We start from the raw sequence: 18506 nt of genomic DNA, 5'->3' as shown, positions 1-18506 counted from the left end.
ATTACTGATTCCCAAACTAGTTAATAAATTCCATGTGTAAATATCATGAGGCGATTCAACGTTTTTCTGCTTTCATGAGGGAAACCATGACTACAATGTGGCCCGTGAGTGAGTTCGACACCCCCCGAGATCGACAGTGGGTGGACGTTTGACCCTTTGATCCTTTACGTGGGCTCTCAATACGTCTCCAAAACAAATCGCCTGCAGTGGCGACGAGAAGGAAGGCGGCTGCCCACGTCTTCCATTGAACGAGTCCAAGAATCCAGGGCAGAAGCGATCAGCGGGACGGCGACGAGTCTGTCGAGGGCAATTCAAGTTGGCTTGATAGCACAATAGGAAGTGCAATAACGAGCCACTGATTGGGAGAGCGTTCTGTTCCAGCGGGGTGGTGTCCGCAAACTTTTCAGATCCACCAAAATCATCCCCGGCAATAATGACGACGGATGTCTCGGAAGCCGTACCGTGACAAACTGCGAGAAGCAAACGTCAGCTTCAAACTCTTTCCTTTTATAATGACACAATTTGTCAAACAAAGCATGCACAGTGTTGCACAGACAGTATTTTCCGCAGCTAGACTGCCAGAACTGGGAGTGTTATTCTTTGAATTCAAGTTAATAGTTCAGAATTTAAGGAAAAGAAATGTAATGTTAAAAAAATGTAAAAAAATTTTTGGGGTTTTCGAGAAAGAGGTCAACACACGCAAAACCCAATCTCGCTAGACTTTGTGTTGTTGCAAAACAATACAGTGCACTAAGAGTGTATATCCTCCATTCATTTTCTTTGCCGCTTATCCTCACGAGGGGCGCGGGAGTGCTGGAGCCTATCCCAGCTGTCAACGGGTACACCCTGAACTGGTCGCCAACCAATCGCAGGGCACATAGATATAAACAGCCGCACTCACAATCACACCTACGGACAATTTAGAGTGTTCAATTTGTCGCATGTTTTTGGGATGTGGGAGGAAACCGGAGTGCCCGCAGGAAACCCACCCAGGCACGGGGAGAACATGCAAACTCCACACAGGCGGGGCCGGGATTGAACCCAGGGCCTCAGAACTGTGAGCCCGACGCTTTCCCAGCTGAGACACCGTGCCGCCTAAAAGTGTATACTGTAGCCATTAAAAAAAAAAAGTGATATTTTATCAATTGTAATTCTATTCAAAGAAGGCAAATGTTTAGTTCGCATCACAAGGGGTGGAAAGGGCGTCGGGCACATAAGTGAGGATCAGAAATAAAGAAAATAAATGGAAATGACCAAGGTTTCAACTTTTGATTTAAAAATGAATAAATAAATAAATACAAATAATTGCAACTTAATATCTATGGATCATCCAGGTGAGGGGAGTGCTGTTTATCTCCACGTTTACAGTAGCCGCTTCTCTAGTACGGCCTTGGAGGTGATGCCTGTGTGGCTGTTGTGCTCAGAAAATGTTTACAACAGAAACACAGTACGAATCAGTCAGCAAAACTACACTCCACAATCATAAAGAAAGTCTTTTAGTTGCCTTTATTTCAGTCAAAAATATTCGGGCTGTTCTGATTATGATGCACTGCAGTTCCATACAACTGCAAAATACACTTATAAGCAAAAGATCAGCTAAGGCCACCTTTATTGGATTCAAAATGGGGACATTTTCATCGTTTCAACAGAAATAGTGGATTATGTCACATCCCAGCGATGCGTAAGCGGACCCAAATGCAGGACTTGTAGGCAAAGGCATAATGTTCAGTGGGTTTTATTCTTAACTAAAGAGATACACAATTATACAGTCCAAGTAAGCAGGATAAAAAAAAAAAAAACGAGAAACAGGGTTCAACGACTATGAATCTAAGTATTGGAGTAACCCGGGATGCGGTGAAGCATACTCACTAGCACAAGGCAACGAACTGGCAAATGCCAGTGACAAAACTCAGACTTAAATACTTGGTCTAATCTGGGGCTCAGCAACCTTTTTGAGGCTGAGGGCTACTTCGTGAGCACCGATCGTATGAAGGGCTACGTCACCTGTTTGCGGAAAATTTCACACTCAGTTCATTACACGTACATAAAATATTTTTGTTTGAATTTATTGTAGTAAAAGACATTACAGGTATTTTAAAATGTTAATTCACGTAAGCAAGTCAGATTCAGAATTTAAAGCACAAATAACAGTAATACTAATAATAATAATAATAGTGGATCAGCTGTAAAGCGTCGGCCTCACAGTTCTGAGGCTCAGGGTTCAATCCTGGCCACCACGTGATATTATATGGCCCGCAAAGCCAAATCAAGTATCAAATTCCACGATTCTTGGGGAAATTTGTACCAGAATATCAAATTGTGGCGGCACAGTGACTCAGCTGGAAAGCGTTGACCTCAAAGTAGAACTCATGCGTGTCGCTCCAGTTCAACATTCTAGCGGGATCCGGTCGCGCGTGCACAACGTAACGATGCAGTCGGCCGGAGGCAATCGAACCCAAGAGACAATTCCGACAAAGGGTCGTCGTGGGGTGGTCTCTGGCCAAAGCGTCACCGCGCGGGGTCTTCCCTTTTTTTTTTTTACATCGAGACGACGCCTTCTGCTCCATTTTTAATCGCGCGGCTTTTGTTTGGGGCGAAGGTTGCCAGGCAACAGAAACGGTCACCCCGGCAACACGAGCTTCGTGTGGATTCATGTCATTTTGTGACCAAAGGGTGAAAGGTAATTTTACAATAACACGTTAATGATGATTTGGGGGGGGGGGATTCTGCTCACTTTGGAGTGTGATGTACGCTTTTTAGGTCACAACAAAAGACTCTGGGCCACTTTCAAGCGACTTCGGGAGAGTCCATGGTTCTTGGGGAGAGGACTGAGGAGTGAAAATTTGCGGAAGAAAATATTTTAAACTGGTAGTAACAAATCAGTGCAGCAGGTGGCAGTAAAAGCAAACACTTGTTGGCACGATGAGCGTTGAGCCCGGCAGGCGGTGGTTGGCCGCGTCCAGCCTCACAGTTCAAAGGTTGCCACTTCCAATGCGTCCTCCATCCAGCCTTCAAGGGTGGGGGGTTCGCACCCCCCACCCGCGCGCTTCAATGGGTTCCTCACAATTCCCAAAACATGCTTCTTATTTTGAATTGAGCACTATAAATTGTCCTGAAATGTGCCCGCTTTATGAGCTCTACTGACTGGTGACCAGTCCAGGCTCCAGCTCACCTTTGACCCCATGTGAGGAAACTATTGTGGCCCGATTCGGACGTCACACCACACCAGTCGAAGCTGTGAGAAGTGAGGTCCTCGCACCGCCACCGTGCGGATTTGGTAGCGTCAGACAAAATCTCTACATCACACGCTTGAGAAGAACCTCTGAAAATGAGTGCACTGACCCCAAAATGGCCGCCTCAAAACAAAATGTCAACTTCCTGTCTTTTGGGTCGGGCTTCTTGGAGTTTGTGTTTGTGGGTCTAACTCATGACTTCCAAGTATATGGCCACACCCAGTGGAAACTCTAAAGGGGGCAAGGAGGGGTCAGTGCCCCCCAAGCACAAGGCTTGGTCCCCTCTGCACCCCCCCCCCCCCCATAAAAAAGATCCATCTAGTCTGGGCAGCCCACTAAAATGGAGCGAGGTCACACCTTTATTTATTTTCAAATAGCTGCAGTATTTGTTGATTTGAATAAAAGGAACATTTGTAGCAGTGGTCTCGAACTCAATTCACCTCGGGGGCCGCTGTGGCCGCTTTCTAACTGAGTCTCACATGCACACAATTTAAATGATACATTTTCAAAAATGTCTTATTTTTTTCTACCATAAAATAACATAAGCAAGGAAGCTGGTGTAAACCAGTTGTGTGCAAAACTACTCGTGAAACTCTCCGTGGCAACACTGCCGTAACTTTTCAATGAAAAATGTTCCTCTGCTTGCATCTAGCCCGGTCGCTGTCACCCCCCCCCCCCCCCCCCACGGGAGCTGCAACCCCACCCTGATTGGTGGTCGTTTAATTTTCATAGTAAGGTGGGACCCACAAAAATATCATCTTGTGGACCTCAATTGGCCCGCGGACCGCGAGTTTGAGACCAACTGATTTTTATACATGGCAAATCCCTCAAAATAGTCATTTATTTTGCGCAATCTACTCGAAACATAAATATGGCATATTATTGAGCATCATATATATATTTTTTTCCATGAACTTGTGATTTAAAATAAAAAAAATGTAATCTTCAGTTCACAAGTGCGATTGGCAGTTTTCATGTGACCAAAATGGTTTCTCCTGCACGCTATTTCAATAATGTCACCGTTTTTGAGAAAACGATGACAAAAATGTACGCAAACGTACAGTGAAAATAATCATATTGGAGCTGGTGGGTTCTGCAGGGAGCACTCACGCAACAAACGTTTTGCATTTCTAGTTTTATTTGTCAGTGTAACACAACTATATGACACCGTCACACACTTAACACACACCAAAGATCCGGGGGAAGAAAAGTCATTGACGAGGCCGATGAATTTCGACCGCATCGAGCCGTAACTCAGTGGACCTGGCAAGCAAGACTCGGAGTGGAGACAAGAAGCAAAATACTTGCCGATCTCGCTAAATTGGGACTGTGTTGGACTTTAAAGTTGAAATCCACTGGTTTGCATTAACAATGTATCGAATAGGTGTTGTAATTTGTACTCTATTTTGACAATGTGATGTTAAATCCTCTCTCATTCAATAGTGTTTTAAGAAGATCTTTATCGGCAATTCCGAATTTTCAGGGGCGCCGCCATTTTCGCGAGTCACATGACCTACGTGCGCGGATGCGACCTGTTACGTGCCGCAACAAAGGCTCGATTACATTGGACACCATTTATGCCAAGCGCTGATTTCTCAGATTCATCCTCATCTGATGAAGAAATAGCAGTATCGGTTGATCGGGAAGACGGAGGAATATTTCCATACACAGCCGCGAGCGGCACAGTTGTGAACGGCTCGGCCGCTCGGTTGATCGGGAAGACGGAGGAATACTTCCGTACACATCCATGTGTCATATGGCACACGGCTGTGTACGGAAGTGTTCCGCCGTCTTTCCGATTAACCGATACTGCTATTTCTTCATCAGACGAGGATAAATCCGAGAAATCAGCGCTGGGCATCAATGGTGTCCCATGTATTCGAGCCTTTGTTGAGGCACGGTACACATCAAATATGCGCACGTCGATCATGTGACTCGCAAAAATGGCGGCGCCCCTGAAAATTCGTAATTGGCGCTAAAAATCTTCTCAAAACACAATTAAATGAGAGAGGATTTCACATCACATTGTCAAAATAGAGTACAAATTACAAGACCTATTCGATACATTGTTAAGGCAAACCAGTGGATTTCCCCTTTAAGAACGTTGCTCGTGTCATGCCATCAAAGTGTGGCAGGACAAGATTCACGCGCTGTATAAACATACACTGTGCAGTACTGTACAGTACACGTGCGGAGGAGCACATGTATCATTTGTGTACTTTGGTGAAGGCGGATCGGTCAACGCAGTGATTCGATGTCGGAAACGGTCCCGATCAACTTTACATCTTTGGAGCCAGGTAAACATTTCATATGTCGGAGCCTTAACATGGTTCTCCAAAGACTTATTTTGCACACGTCCATAACCGGAACTGGCGACGTTCGGAGGTTACTGCAAATTGTTAATGGACGGCAAAAAAAAAAAAAAAAAAAAAAAGTGGTTTAGATTTACTGTACTTGCATTTCTATTTATAGTCAAGATTTACGCAACATCAACAAGCGAATAACTGTGAAAAATGAAGGCTGAAAACATCCCAGAATCGATTTCTCAGGGCGGCCCCTTTGAACGCTGACGCAATTAAAATTCCTTAACTCAACTGTGAAAAGAGTTTATTCAGTTAGCGAGCGCATTCCGCGAGCCGTCGTGTATATCATAAATAGATAACTTATTCTATCATTCTGTGCAAATGTTTTTTTTTTCTTTTTACAATTTGAAACCACAAGCAAGTCTGCATGTCTCTTGTTTTGTTTTTGTTTTGTTTTTTTAAATGTAAGTCCATATCCAAATTCAGTCAGTGTTTAATTCCAGGTCGACGGCGGTTTGTGCGATCGGCCGTCCACGGTTCGAGTCCCGCCGTCCCGGTGCTGGGTCTCACCGTCCGCCGCGGAGGCTCCTCATTGGCTGCCGGGATTCACAGTAATGGCTTCAGTAGTGCGACGTCGGCAGTCCTCATCCTTCTTTTTCCTGCAATGTGAAGCTGCAACATAGACACACGCAAACGGATTACAACCTTGATTGAGGCCCCTCCCCCGTCGGACTCGTCCGGGACATTGCTGAAGACGTTTTTACCCCCCACAGAAGAACGCGTTTTCAATCCCGGCGTGGGGAGGCTAGCGGTGACGTGTTTGGGGTCCCGTTGTGAGTATTTGTCGATAATTCTGCAACGGTTGGACAGATTATGTTGTCGACGTGCACTTCCACATCTCCAATGAGCGATAGTTTATCCACTTTCGCATGGATTTTTTTTTTCTTTTGAATCCCACTCCAAAAAATGTTCCAGCAGAGAATCAAAGCACAACAATAACTACATTATTATTTTGTGTATTTGCAGTTCAATGAGAGAGAGCCAAGAAAAGAAACTCAAATGTTTTCACGTTCAGAAAGTAGCAACTTGGGTTCACCTGATGAATTATGGACACAATTTCCAGGACAGCAGTGTTCCCGTTTTAAATGGAAATAAAAAGATGGGGGCGGCACAGTTCTGAGGTCCTGGGTTTAATCCCGGACCCGCCTGTAGTTTGCATGTTTTCCCCAGGCAGTCCGGTTTCCTCCCACATCCCAAAAACATGCAACATTAATTGGACATTCGAAATTGCCTGTAGGTGTGATTGTGAGTGTGGCTGTTTGTCTCAATGTGCCCTGCGATTGGCTGGAAACCAGTTCAGGTTGCACCCCGCTTCCTGCCCGTTGACAGCCGGGATAGTCTCCAGTACTCTCCGCGACCCTTTTGAGGATAAGCGGCTAAGAAAATGGATGGATGGATGTTGTACTGCACTGTTTTCAATCCACGAGAAAGTGAACGTAGAACCGAGGTTCCAATTGACTTAATGATGAAAAACAGAAGAAACCCTCACAACTAAGATGCAATGTGAGGACAAAGAATATATGCCCGTGAGTATTTTTGTATGCTCTGTCTACTGCAGGGCTCAACAAACATTTTGAGGCTGAGGGCTACTTCGTACGAATGGCCATATGACTTGTTTGCGGCAAACTTCGGACTCATTACACGTACATAAAATATTTTTGTTTTAATTTATTGTAGTAAATTACGTTACAGGTATTTTAAAATTTTAATTCACGTAAGCAAGTCAGATTCAGAATTTAAAGCACAAATAATCGTAACAATTTGTGGCCTGTGGTATTTTTAGAACGTACCTCGCGGGCGCCTTATGTGGTCCTCGCGGGCTACCATTCGCCCGCGGGCACCGAGTTGGTGACCCCTGTTCTACTGTATGTTGTGTAAAGGGTTATTATTCCGCCAACATCAATGTCATTTTCCTTAGCCTGTCTATGGCATTTCATGTTTTAAGTTAGCATTACGCTAAAGGACTTTTGTAAGACAAAGTTAATGAGGTTTACTTAAAGGTCCACTGTCATGAAATGCATGATTTTTTTAGTATGTTATTAATGGAAAAAAAAAAGGCAGCCGGAATAGACCCATCGTTTTTTTTTTTTCACCAGAAAACATGATTTTGACGTATATGGCTTTTTGTCACTCCCGCCATGAAAATCCTCAAGGGATTTTTTTTTTTCTCGAGAGAAAGCAAGAAGTGACGTTAGTAGCAGACGCCCACGCAGGCGTTCTCGTATGTTTCTACTAGTTTTACCTTTTACCTACGGGATGGTAGCTCTTTGTTGCTTCGTGTTAGCCAAAATGCCGGCTCGCTGTATCGCTGGATATCGTTCGAACACTCGGGAGGATGGATTTACCCTTCATAAGTTTGTAAGAGACCCGGTTCGTCGTGAAAAATGGATTGCATAGGTGCAAAGGTTCCAAATGATACTTTGGGAGGGGGGGATGTAATCCTCTCAGAATGTAACAAAAGATCTGCGACTGTGAGTCAGCGGTGCTAAATGTGTCGATACACCCGTCGGCCCCTCGTCCGCCACGGCTTTGTTTTTTTTAACGTTTAGTTTAATAGTAAACACTAACAAAGCACTTGACCATTTTTTCATAACAATTGCTCATCATCTGCAAAACTGCGGTTTGCTGTTCAGTTTGCCGCCAACGCAGCCAGCACTCGAGTTTTTGCTATCAAAGCCAGAAAAGAAAATCCCGCTTTTATACCACGTAAACTATGATCGTGTTTGGACATTAATAACGTGTACGGTTAGAAACATTTTTATTTTTGGCCCACCCACTACACAACACACACACACACACACACACACAATATTTAAAAAAAAAATACTTTACCCCTCAAATTCAACTCTTGTGTGACTGGACATGTAGGACATTTGCTTCGTTGCTGCGTTTGAGATGCATTGCTGTCGAACTTGTATCGTATTTCCAAGTTTTGACACGTTAATTGAACATGATAAAGCCCACGCTAAAAATAACTATAGGACAGGAAGAGTTCTTCAACTTCCTGTTGCTTCACAATAAGAGCGACCCTCGGCAAGAGTGAGTTATTTTTATGTTTAATCCAGCTGTATTATTGTCAATGTTCAACGTGTCATATTTGATTTCTCTATGTTCTTGAACACCGAAATTAGAATGGAACTCATTTATTTGAAGTATTGTTTCAGAGAACTGTTAGCGGATGCTATTTATGTGCTGCGAGCTAAACGTGTGTTCTGTGCTGTTTACAGAAATAAAATAACTTTTAATATGTTGCACAAAGAATTGGGTGACTCCAGTCCTTTAAGTGTAACAATCGCAGAACATTTTTTTTCAAAACCTCATACACCGAATTGCAGAAAAGGTACTAAAAAAAGACAGAAATTTATTAATTTTGGGGTGAATAACTAAAGCAACAAAATGGGGAAATTTTGACAATTGTGAACTGCGAATAGGTGACAGTTCAAGCTTCACTACACCATCTTTTAAAGTTTTGCGCCTCACCACAAAATCTACCTAGTAACAGTTTTTTCTTTTGATTGTGAAGTTTTATAATATATAACTGTGATTAATTGTTGACTGTATGGTTTAGGATCAAGAAAGCAAAAATATACTTCAGAAAAGAAAGAGTACTCTATGTTTCACCTCATGTAATCGGTACATATTTTTTAATTATTATTTTTAGGATAAAAATGACGATTTGAATGTACTTGTGGAACTCGTTTGCCCGTGTTGGTCGTGCCTCATATGTACTGAAATGTCATTTGCGATCAGATAAAAGCGGATCCCGACAACAGTCGAAGTACGTCGGGCTTTTTACAGAGAAAACTGATGGTCGCAGTGTATTTCCATTTTGCCCTTGTATTTTTTTTTCTTGCTAATGAGAGCAGGCATCCCCTATTCCTTGCATTCTTTCACGGAAGTCCATCAGTTTTTGCCAACGCATGATGGTGGACACTGATACTATCGCGTCCAGCGTGCATGTCTGCACAAGAAGGCTCACACTCCTCCGCACCGATAAGAAAAATGCAGATTACAAAAAAAAGCAAAACAAACAAAGACCTTCTACAAATCTGCTTGCAAAGTGTGTTGCTTAAATGAAATAGTTCTTCTCTGTTGGCCAGAGCAAATTCCAAATATTTAAAATGCAAAAAAAAAAAAAAAAAGACATTTGAATAGACACAAGAATAGAACAATCTTTTTGTGGGGGCCAACCACAGTACATGATGTGTTGCAGATACTGTTAGCAACGAGTTTTTCTGAGTTTTTTTCTCATTTTCCATTCTATTTCACAACAATGGATTTGAAGAAACCAATCGCAATGTGATTCTACGGACGTTCATCTTTAATTTAAGGAAGCTTTCACATAAATCTTGCTTTTGCAACACATGAGTTCCTTTTTAGCAGTGCCGGCCTAAACATTTACGACCTTATATCTAATGTCAGCACTCTCTGCTCGACATTTCGTAGCATTTCTCTTGACGACTCTTCTTCCAGCATACTGTATGTGGATGCTAGATTCTTTTGTCCAATCATATTTCATGACTGCCGGTCAAGCAAAGCATTGCTCAATGCTAAGTCGGTCAGAGACGACACGAAAATACGTCTTATAGCACGACGCTCAGAGTTTTGTCCGATTCCGCGAAACATTTAGAAGGTGATAATAAACGAAGTTACGTGGAAAAATGAGAGACACTTGGCATATAGAGACCCATATTTAATGCCGAAATCGATGTTTTCGCTGATAAGAAATTGGATTATTAACCCTATTAATCCGCTTGTCTTGGACAACTGGATCTACACATGTATCCGGTGAGTAAGTCATCGAGATTTACACGGAAAAGTTTGAAAGCGGACAAAAGTCTGGACGCGTACAAATACTTCGTCGCTGGATCTGTTCTCAATCAAGAATAAATCCCACGTAGTGATGGACCCACTCAGATTTCTTTCAATACAAATACCAATATTTAAATAGATGACCCCTGGTTTTACACAAACTCGCATTCATTAACTATGACTGGAAAAAAAAGACAGCGAGTCGGCTCCTCCGTACACGAAGCTTGTTGCGGCCACGCGTTAAACTTCAGTCAACTTCTCAGTGACAGATGTTTTCTTTCTTTTTTTAAAAATGCATCGGACTCATTTGAGGACTATGTACTGTAATTCCCAGCATACAGAGCGCACCTGGTTATAAGCCTCGGTACATAGAGTTTAACGCTAACACTAGCGTTAGCTCAGGGCTAGCGTTAAACTCTTTCTGTGTGCCGAGGCTTCTAACTAGGTGCGCTAACGCTGGCGCCGCATCACCGCATAAATCGCAGGGTTGAAAGCGTGTGGAAAAATTTGCGACTTGTACGCCGGAAATTCCGGTATATTGCTTGTGGTATTTGTTGCATTTCTTTATTTGCGGAAGTAATGACCACGCACAAAAAGGAGAGTTCACGGTGTACATTGTGTACAGTAGTCAACGGTTTAAAGAATAAGCTCAAGCATTGTTCATGACAGTTTAAAAAAAAGTTGTCCCTGCTCCCACAGGTGAAGAATGAAGAGGAGGCTGCTTCAAGCGTGACGACCATTTAAGTGAGGACAACATGCGCACATTCCTCTCAGCACTGGCCAATAAGGAGCACCCAGGTGGCGATAAGAAATTGGACTGTTAATTATTCGTTTCCGCTTGTCTTGGACAACTGGATCTACGCGTGGATCTGGTGAGTAAGTCGTCGAGGAAAAAAAAAAAAGAGGCTGTCGGGGAGAGGTTTACCAAAGTTTAACGAGTGTCCGCAACACGCTTCCGTGTACGTTGGAGATGACTCCTTGTCGTTTTTTTGGGTGTTTTCTTTAAACACTTTGTTCTCAAATGAGTCAATTTGGCATTATAAATACTTTTGGGGAACTTGAGATTGAAAAGAATAATTCCTACCTGAAATGACGTGTGTATCTGGTTGGGCATCATCCTTCATGTTTAATTGCCGAAATCTATCGATCTTTTCTCGATTTTTCATTTCGATTTTTTTGGTATTCTATAGAATGACCAACAGCACAACAATTCTCGGGCATATTGAATATTCTGGTCCGGTTCAATGTCCCCCACACTGTCGGGCAGCACTTTTTGACCGACAAAATGGCGCCGTGAAAATGGGGGCATCACGTGCACGAGCTCTATATGTTGCTATGGCAACTTAATCCACTCCTTGAGAATCAGTTGCGCTAACTTCACCAAGAACCAATGCGACTGCTTCTTTAGCCAATCAGATGACAAATTTATCTCCAGTTTTCACTGAATGTTGCTATTATTTATTTTTCTCCTCCTGTCCAAACGATCAGATTCAACAGCATTGAGACGCTTTTGATGTTTTCAGGCTTGCTTTGCTGCGAATTAATGTTTTTGGTGTTTTGTGACTTTTTTTTTTTTAAAGCAACCATTCCAAACGCCGAACAAGCATTGTTAGGACATTTAGCTTTGAACATGTGATGACACATGATCAAACTAACTAACATAACTAAGTAAGACAAGTTAAATGACAACCATGTGCGAGGCCTTAGGTAATAAGGAACGGTACAGCTTAAGATCAATTCTAATTATGCTGTGCAAGTCACGTCCTGTCGTGTAATGCGTTTAACACGGAAAACAATATTTTACCGGCTACGACGACGTTTCTATATCAGGTTGGTGAAGCAAGACTATTACATTTTGAATACAGTTTTATTGTTATAGTAGAACAATGTAACCGCTGAAACTCCCTCCGTGATGCCTGTCAACTTCCTTTTTTTTTTTTTTTGGAATGTGTTTTGATGCGCAACAGACACGGTGATGAGCGTGCAAATAGGGGCAGGATGCAAGTGGCCTCGTGCAGACAGCGCAATTGGTTTCGCTTAACGGCCAAACAAACACAACCGGAGCAATTTGGGTCTGCATTTTTTTTTTTGCGCCGACCGACGTGAACGCCGCGAACGCACTCGGCACTTCGAAAAGCTCCAAACGCTCCCAGGTGTGTTGTTCAAACTTCAATGTGAGCACAGAACCACTTTAGGTTCAGATGTGGAGCAGACCGAGAACTGGGTCCCAATCCAAAGTTGGACTCGTACATGTTTAAATCCTTCTGGGCTACTGTACTAGTTCATTTAAAATGGACTATAGTTGAACGCTTCCCTAACCGGCTTCAAAAAAGGCCACATTTAATATTTTATTTCATATTGAAACGCTACACGGTGAATCAGCTGGTAAATTAAGTGTTGGCCTCACAGTTCTGAGGTCCCGGGTTTGATCCCGGACCCGCCTGTGTGTAGTTTGCATGTTTTCCCCCGTGCCTGCGTGGGTTTCCTCCGGGGACTCCGGTTTCCTCCCACATCCCGAAAAACATGCAACATGAATTGGACACTCTAAATTGCCCCGAGGTCAGATTGTGAGTGCGGCTGTTTTGTCTCCATGTGCCCTGCGATTGGTTGGCGACCAGTTCAGGGTGTACCCCGCCTCCTGCCCATTGACAGCTGGGATAGGTTCCAGCACTCCCTGCGACCTTCGTGAGGATAAGCGGCACAGAAAATGGATGGATGGATTGAAACGCTATTCGTACCTATCAGAATGACCTCTAACCTGGCCAAATATTGAGTTAAAGTGAAGCATTTCGGGGCCATCGTGTTTCATATTTTCCCAGTGGCAGGTTTGCCTTATCATCATCCCAAAAGATCCGTAAACATTTGTTATGCCCTCAATTCATCCATCCATCCATTTTCTTCACCGCTTATCCTCACGAGGGTCGCGGGGAGTGCCGGTGCCTATCCTAGCTGTCAACGGGTAGGAGGCGGGGTACACCCTGAACTGGTCGCCATCCAATCGCAGGGCACATGGAGACAAACAGCTGCACGCACAATGACACCGAGGGGCAATTTAGAGTATCCAATTCGTGTTGCAGTATAGTCACTGATGGTGTAGTGGTACACATGCCTGACTTTGGTGCGGGCAGCGTGGCATCAATTCCCGCTCAGTGATGGTGTCTATCTGACTGGCGACCAATTCTGGGTGTAGTCTGCCTCTCGCCCGCTGTTAGCACCGGCACTCCCGTGACCCTTGTGCGGATTAGCGGCTTGGAAAATGGACAATTAATGTTGCATGTTTTTGGAATGTGGGAGGAAAGCGGAGTTCCCCGAGGAATCCCACGCAGGCGGGGTTGGGCTCGAACCCGGGTCCTCAGAAATGTGAGGCCAACGCTTGACCAGCCGCGTCACCGTGCTGCCCCACTCAATTCAGAACATCAGATATATTGAGAAGATGCATCAATCATTTTGGACAGGTAATATTTTGTCAAACTGTAAAGAAAATAATGAAAAATAGCTACTATTACTAGTCACTATTTATTTTCAATCATTTGCTACTTTTACCTCCTTAAATACGCCGCGTTCAATAAATTCACTTCAACACAATGTTTGAAATGTATGATTTTGGGTCTTGTGTGCGCATTTGGACTTTCTTCACATTATCTTCGGCACGTACGGATGGATTGGACAAGCCTTAGCCTCCGTTTTCACTCAGAAGAGTAACCAAAAGCGGCCATCATGAAAAGCAGACAATTAGTGCGTTGTCGTCATTAGGACGGTGTGCCGTCTACGTGACCGAACTGTGTGGGCTGTTGGCAATGTTGATAAGGGCCGCCGTGATATTCCTGCGAGCGTCTCTCGGAAAACAAAGTACCTCGACTATTGAGCGTCAGCACGGAGCATCACGACTACACTGAACTAGTATTTCAAGATGATAGTTGCACTCATTCAACCGGACTGCGAGCCTCCCTAAAACTCCCTTGAATTTCTTTTTATGTGCTCCTAAATGTCTCTTATTGTTTAATAGCAATATCGATTACGCCTGTAAAATTCCACCAGATGTATTTATGATTCATATGGGTGTACAAAGCAACAAAGTAAATATTTAAACATGAAGTACGCGACTTCCATAAAAATTGAGTTACATAAGGACGTGCAGACCGGGCGACCAAATTGAGATTGAATGACTCACGAATACTTTCTGTTGTTTTCGATTTCAAACTAAAAACTTGAAATGAGGACGGTGCAGTTTTTGTGCTTGTCGTGGATGCACGTCGGCGTGACGGGGAGCAAAAAAAAAAAAAAAAAACGTTTTGGCGTTCCAGCTTGGGCTTAAGCGATGTGCTCAGCGGCCTGCGCGGTTGATTGGAGAGAGCGTGCTGCGCCTATATGATAAAGATTTATCTGCTGTTCACGGTCCGCGGAGGCCCCCGCGACTGGCGACGAGCCATCCCAATACTTGCCGCAGCGTGCCACAAATCTCGCACTGTCGGCCGGACCGGGCCGCTAAATCCGCTGCTTTAATTAAAAAAAAACAAAAAAAAAAAACAAGAGCCCGGAAAACTCTGTTGGTGATGGGATGTTTTTACATCAATACAAGAAATGAATTATACGCACAATCATGCAACTGATAACGTTGCAGCCCTCGTGTGTTCTAATTGAATAAAGGATTAAGTTTTGGTTTAATTTAGTTGTGCTGAAACGGCGAATGCTTCCGATTTATTTATTTTCCAGTACAGTTGTGATGATTTATGACTGGAAAAAAAAGCCCAATATGGAGCTCGCCTTTCACTGTATGCAATGCGGCAAATATCGTTTATTTTGCGGTAACCAGAAGCCGGAAATGACAACTAATAGTTTTGTAGGAAACAATTATTTCTGTATTTGTACTTTTGTGTGTTGTAAGACAAGAACAATAATTCAAATGCTTCGAATAAACTAACTTCCATATCTGTACAGCATGTTGAGAACAGAATTAATTCATGTGATATCTTCTCTAATAGGGGATTTCTATGCATTTCACGCTCCAATATCATAAATTAACCCATTCATGGGCAGGGTGGCAATTTTTATTTTGCCTTATTGAGACAAAAAAAAATAACACTGCTTTTTCATTTGCGGTTAAGGTATATGATAACTTTACTCATTTAGAATTTTGTCCCAAAAATCCAACTGCTAACTTTGGCCGATAAGTTCTCCTCTCCTGATACCAAATTATGGCTTCAGATTAAAACAATATTATATATATCATATAAATATTTTGATATACTGAAGGATGTAATGCGTGAAAATCATGATGTCCCAAAAATGGGACGCTGCCCACGAATGGGTTAAGTTCTATTTGAATTTGATGTGCTTTGGCTCTGAAAGACTCCCCTCAGAATAAAACGTATTATAAATAATATATTGATATATTTCCTTGTCATCATTCTGTTAGGATATAAACATCCTGTTTACCCCCCGCCAATCTCACCGCATGTTTTGTTCCTCTGCAACCGGATGTCAAAATGTGGTAAACACTGTGACTCGTTAGTTTCACGATGGCGGCGGTCTCACGCGGCAGAAGTGCCGGCGCTAAACGCTGAACTCAGCCAAGGGAGGGCAAATGTAAGATGGCGACGTCGCCCATCAATGCGTCAATGCCGCAGGGGTTCAAACCTGTACCATTGCCGTGGTTGCCCGGTATTTGCACGCGCGACAAGCAGTAAGCATAAAACCGCAGTCGTCGGGAAAATTGACCATGAAAACTGTTTGGAGGATAAAAATGTGACAAATCATTTTTGTTTTTCCAAACTTACAATATGGCCTCCGGTTGCGGCGACTCGCCGAACTGCGTGGCGCCGTTGGACTGGAGCGGAACCGGGGACACGCCTTCGCTCCCACTCCCTTCGGTAGTGGGCAAGCTCGGAGGTTTGTGGAAAGAGCCCGCCAGGCCCGACTCGGCCCGCCACTCAAAGCAGGAGCAGCGGGTCCGCACTTCTTTGTAGAAGTTGTTGAGCCACAGGGTGGACAGCCACGGACAGCCCAGGAGGTTCTTGAAGGCGGCGCGGAACTCGGGGCTCCGGCAGTAGATGATGGGGTTGAGCCCGGAGTTGACGTAACCCAACCAGTTCAAGAGTCTGAAGATCCTCTCGGACGGAACGCTCCGGTCGAAAGCGTTGATGATGTTGGCGACGAAGAACGGCAGCCAGCACACGGTGAACGTCCCCATGATGATACCTAAAGTTTTTAGGGCCTTGTGTTCCTTGACAAGCAGCAACCTCGACGGTCTTCGCTTGACGCCCTTGCGCCACAGCCCGCCGTTGCACGTTCCCTGGCTGATGCAGGCCGACTGGAGGGCCGCGTTGTTCAACTCGGAACCGGCTTGCACTCCCATCGCTGGACGCTCGTGCTTGAAACGCGTCCTGCTTTTGTCGATGAGCTTTACCTGCCGCCTCGCGATTAGGAAGACCTTGGCGTACACGAAGATCATGATAAAAAGAGGGATGTAAAACGACACGATGGAGGACACGATGGCGTAGGCCCGGTTGGTGACAAAGTCACAGCAAGCGGGGTCGTCGTAGCACATTCTGGCCTCGTATTCGTCGTCCGCGCGCCAGTAGCCTTTCATGATCGGCACGAACGAGATCAAGGCGGAAACCATCCACACCAAGCAAACGATCGCCCTGGCGCGCCACTTGCACAGCAGAACCTGGTGCCGGAGCGGCCTGGTGATGGCTACGTAGCGGTCCACCGCGATCACGCAGAGCGTCTCGATGCTCGCCGTCACGCACAGAACATCCACCGAAGTCCAGAAGTCGCACGAGGTTTCGTCCAGCTGCCAGTTGCCAGTCAGCACGATGGTGGCCCCCAGGGGCACCACCAGGACGCCCATGATGAGATCAGCGCAAGCCAGAGACATGATGAAGATGTTTGTTGTGGTCTGGAGCTGGGAAGTCGAAGCGACAGCGATGATGACTAGCAGATTTCCCACCACGATGATGACAATGACGGCGACCAGTACGAGGAGGATCCAGGATCCGGCGGCGGGGTGGTAGGGCGCCGTGCCGTTGCTCAAGGCGGAGGCCGGCGCGCTCAGGTTGCCGTCCATCGTTCGCAAGGTCAGTCGCTACAACTTTTGCGCGGCCGGCCTTTCGAAAGTCATAAACGTGCGAGCTGCTTGCACAAAAGCGGATGCGCCTTACATGTCTCGCCTCAGGAGGATCGCTTGGCCGCGCTCGAACTCCAGCCCGGGCTTCCCGCGCTTCCACAAACGAGGACCTCTTAATGGAGTCAACATGTTCTGTCCAAAAAAAAAAAATAATAATACAAAATACACTTCCCTCAATGCTGAAACAATAAAAGTTCACCGAGTGGGTAAAAGTCCAAACCTTAATTGAAGTAAGAAGTCCGCCTTATCCACAATCATCTGCAGCAGCTGCACGAGCCCCGAATGCAACAGTTTGATAACGACAGTGAAGAGGAGACGTGCATCAGAGTGAGAGTCCACCTTTTGCGTCTGCTCTCTTTCCCTCCCTCGCTCGCTCTCTCGCTTTCTCTCTGTGTGTGCGGTCGACGAGGGGAGGAGTTGAAGGGTGCGAGCGCTGTCCGGTTTGCACAAACCAAACAGGCCTTTGTGGCTTCACCCAATCACAAGGATGCAAATTGCTCAAAGCACCGAAGCACTGCTTTTACGTGCAGCGTCCCTGACTTGTGAAAATACATTTTGCGCCTTTTGCTTTTTCCGAAAATGACACAGTGCTTATTATGAAAACATCTCGTATTGGATTGTGGTTCTCCTTCTGACATGATCACGGACCAATGCTTGAAAAATGCTTTTTTTTTTTTTTTTTTTTTCCTCCCCCCCAAGAGACGTTAACTTGTTTTTGAGGCCCAGAGCTCCCCTTAAATAATGCCCGACGAATATTCTTTTTCAGAGACATATTTATGATTTAAATGCATGGTGGAGCGGCTGGTAAAGCAGTGGCCCCACAGTTTTGAGGACCCGGGTTCAATCCCGGCCCCGCCTATGTGGAGTTTGTATGTTCTCCCCGTGCCTGCGTGGGTTTTCTCCGGGCACTCCGGTTTCTTCGCGCATCCCAAAAACATGCAACAAATTGCAACATTAATTGGACACTCT

General features: G+C 44.7%; 2 protein-coding genes across 10 annotated transcripts in view; one reads left to right on the top strand and one right to left on the bottom strand.

Moving 5' to 3' along the window:
* Positions 1-18506, top strand: part of LOC133499155 (AP2-associated protein kinase 1-like) — an 83252-nt gene that overhangs the window by 8117 nt on the left and 56629 nt on the right. For 7 of the 8 annotated variants that reach the window (XR_009794569.1, XM_061816794.1, XM_061816793.1 and 4 more), the window contains exons 1-2: positions 6202-6369; positions 11108-11280. The gene's annotated coding sequence lies outside the window, so the exon portion shown is untranslated. Of the gene's footprint in view, positions 1-6201; positions 6370-11107; positions 11281-18506 lie in introns of those variants that run through there. The other variant, XM_061816790.1, reaches the window with a different exon arrangement.
* adrb3a (adrenoceptor beta 3a) lies at positions 6068-18112 on the bottom strand. 2 transcript variants are annotated; one of them, XM_061816799.1, is made up of 4 exons: positions 17758-18112; positions 17391-17669; positions 16186-17315; positions 6068-6208 (listed from the first exon to the last, which is right to left on the bottom strand). In XM_061816799.1, exons 2-4 carry the CDS (start codon positions 17475-17477, stop codon positions 6181-6183), a joined length of 1245 nt encoding a protein of 414 aa, XP_061672783.1. In that variant the 5' UTR covers positions 17478-17669; positions 17758-18112; the 3' UTR covers positions 6068-6180. The 2 variants fall into 2 exon arrangements, with proteins under 2 accessions (XP_061672783.1, XP_061672782.1); XM_061816798.1 differs by having other exon boundaries at positions 16186-17669; positions 17758-18111.

This window comes from Syngnathoides biaculeatus, chromosome 4 (assembly GCF_019802595.1).
Source record: "Syngnathoides biaculeatus isolate LvHL_M chromosome 4, ASM1980259v1, whole genome shotgun sequence".
Taxonomy (NCBI): domain Eukaryota; kingdom Metazoa; phylum Chordata; class Actinopteri; order Syngnathiformes; family Syngnathidae; genus Syngnathoides; species Syngnathoides biaculeatus.
The sequence above is the reverse complement of the archived record's forward strand: the minus strand, read 5'-3'. Positions and strand labels throughout refer to the sequence as shown.

Bases quoted from the DNA above. Each gene is read 5' to 3' on its own strand.
- adrb3a (XM_061816798.1), bottom strand. From the start codon at position 17,477: ATGGACGGCAACCTGAGCGCGCCGGCCTCCGCCTTGAGCAACGGCACG. The intron at 6,209-16,185 runs GTAAGTTTGGAA...TCTATGTTGCAG, and splicing joins CCGCAACCGGAGGCCATATT to CTTCACATTGCAGGAAAAAG.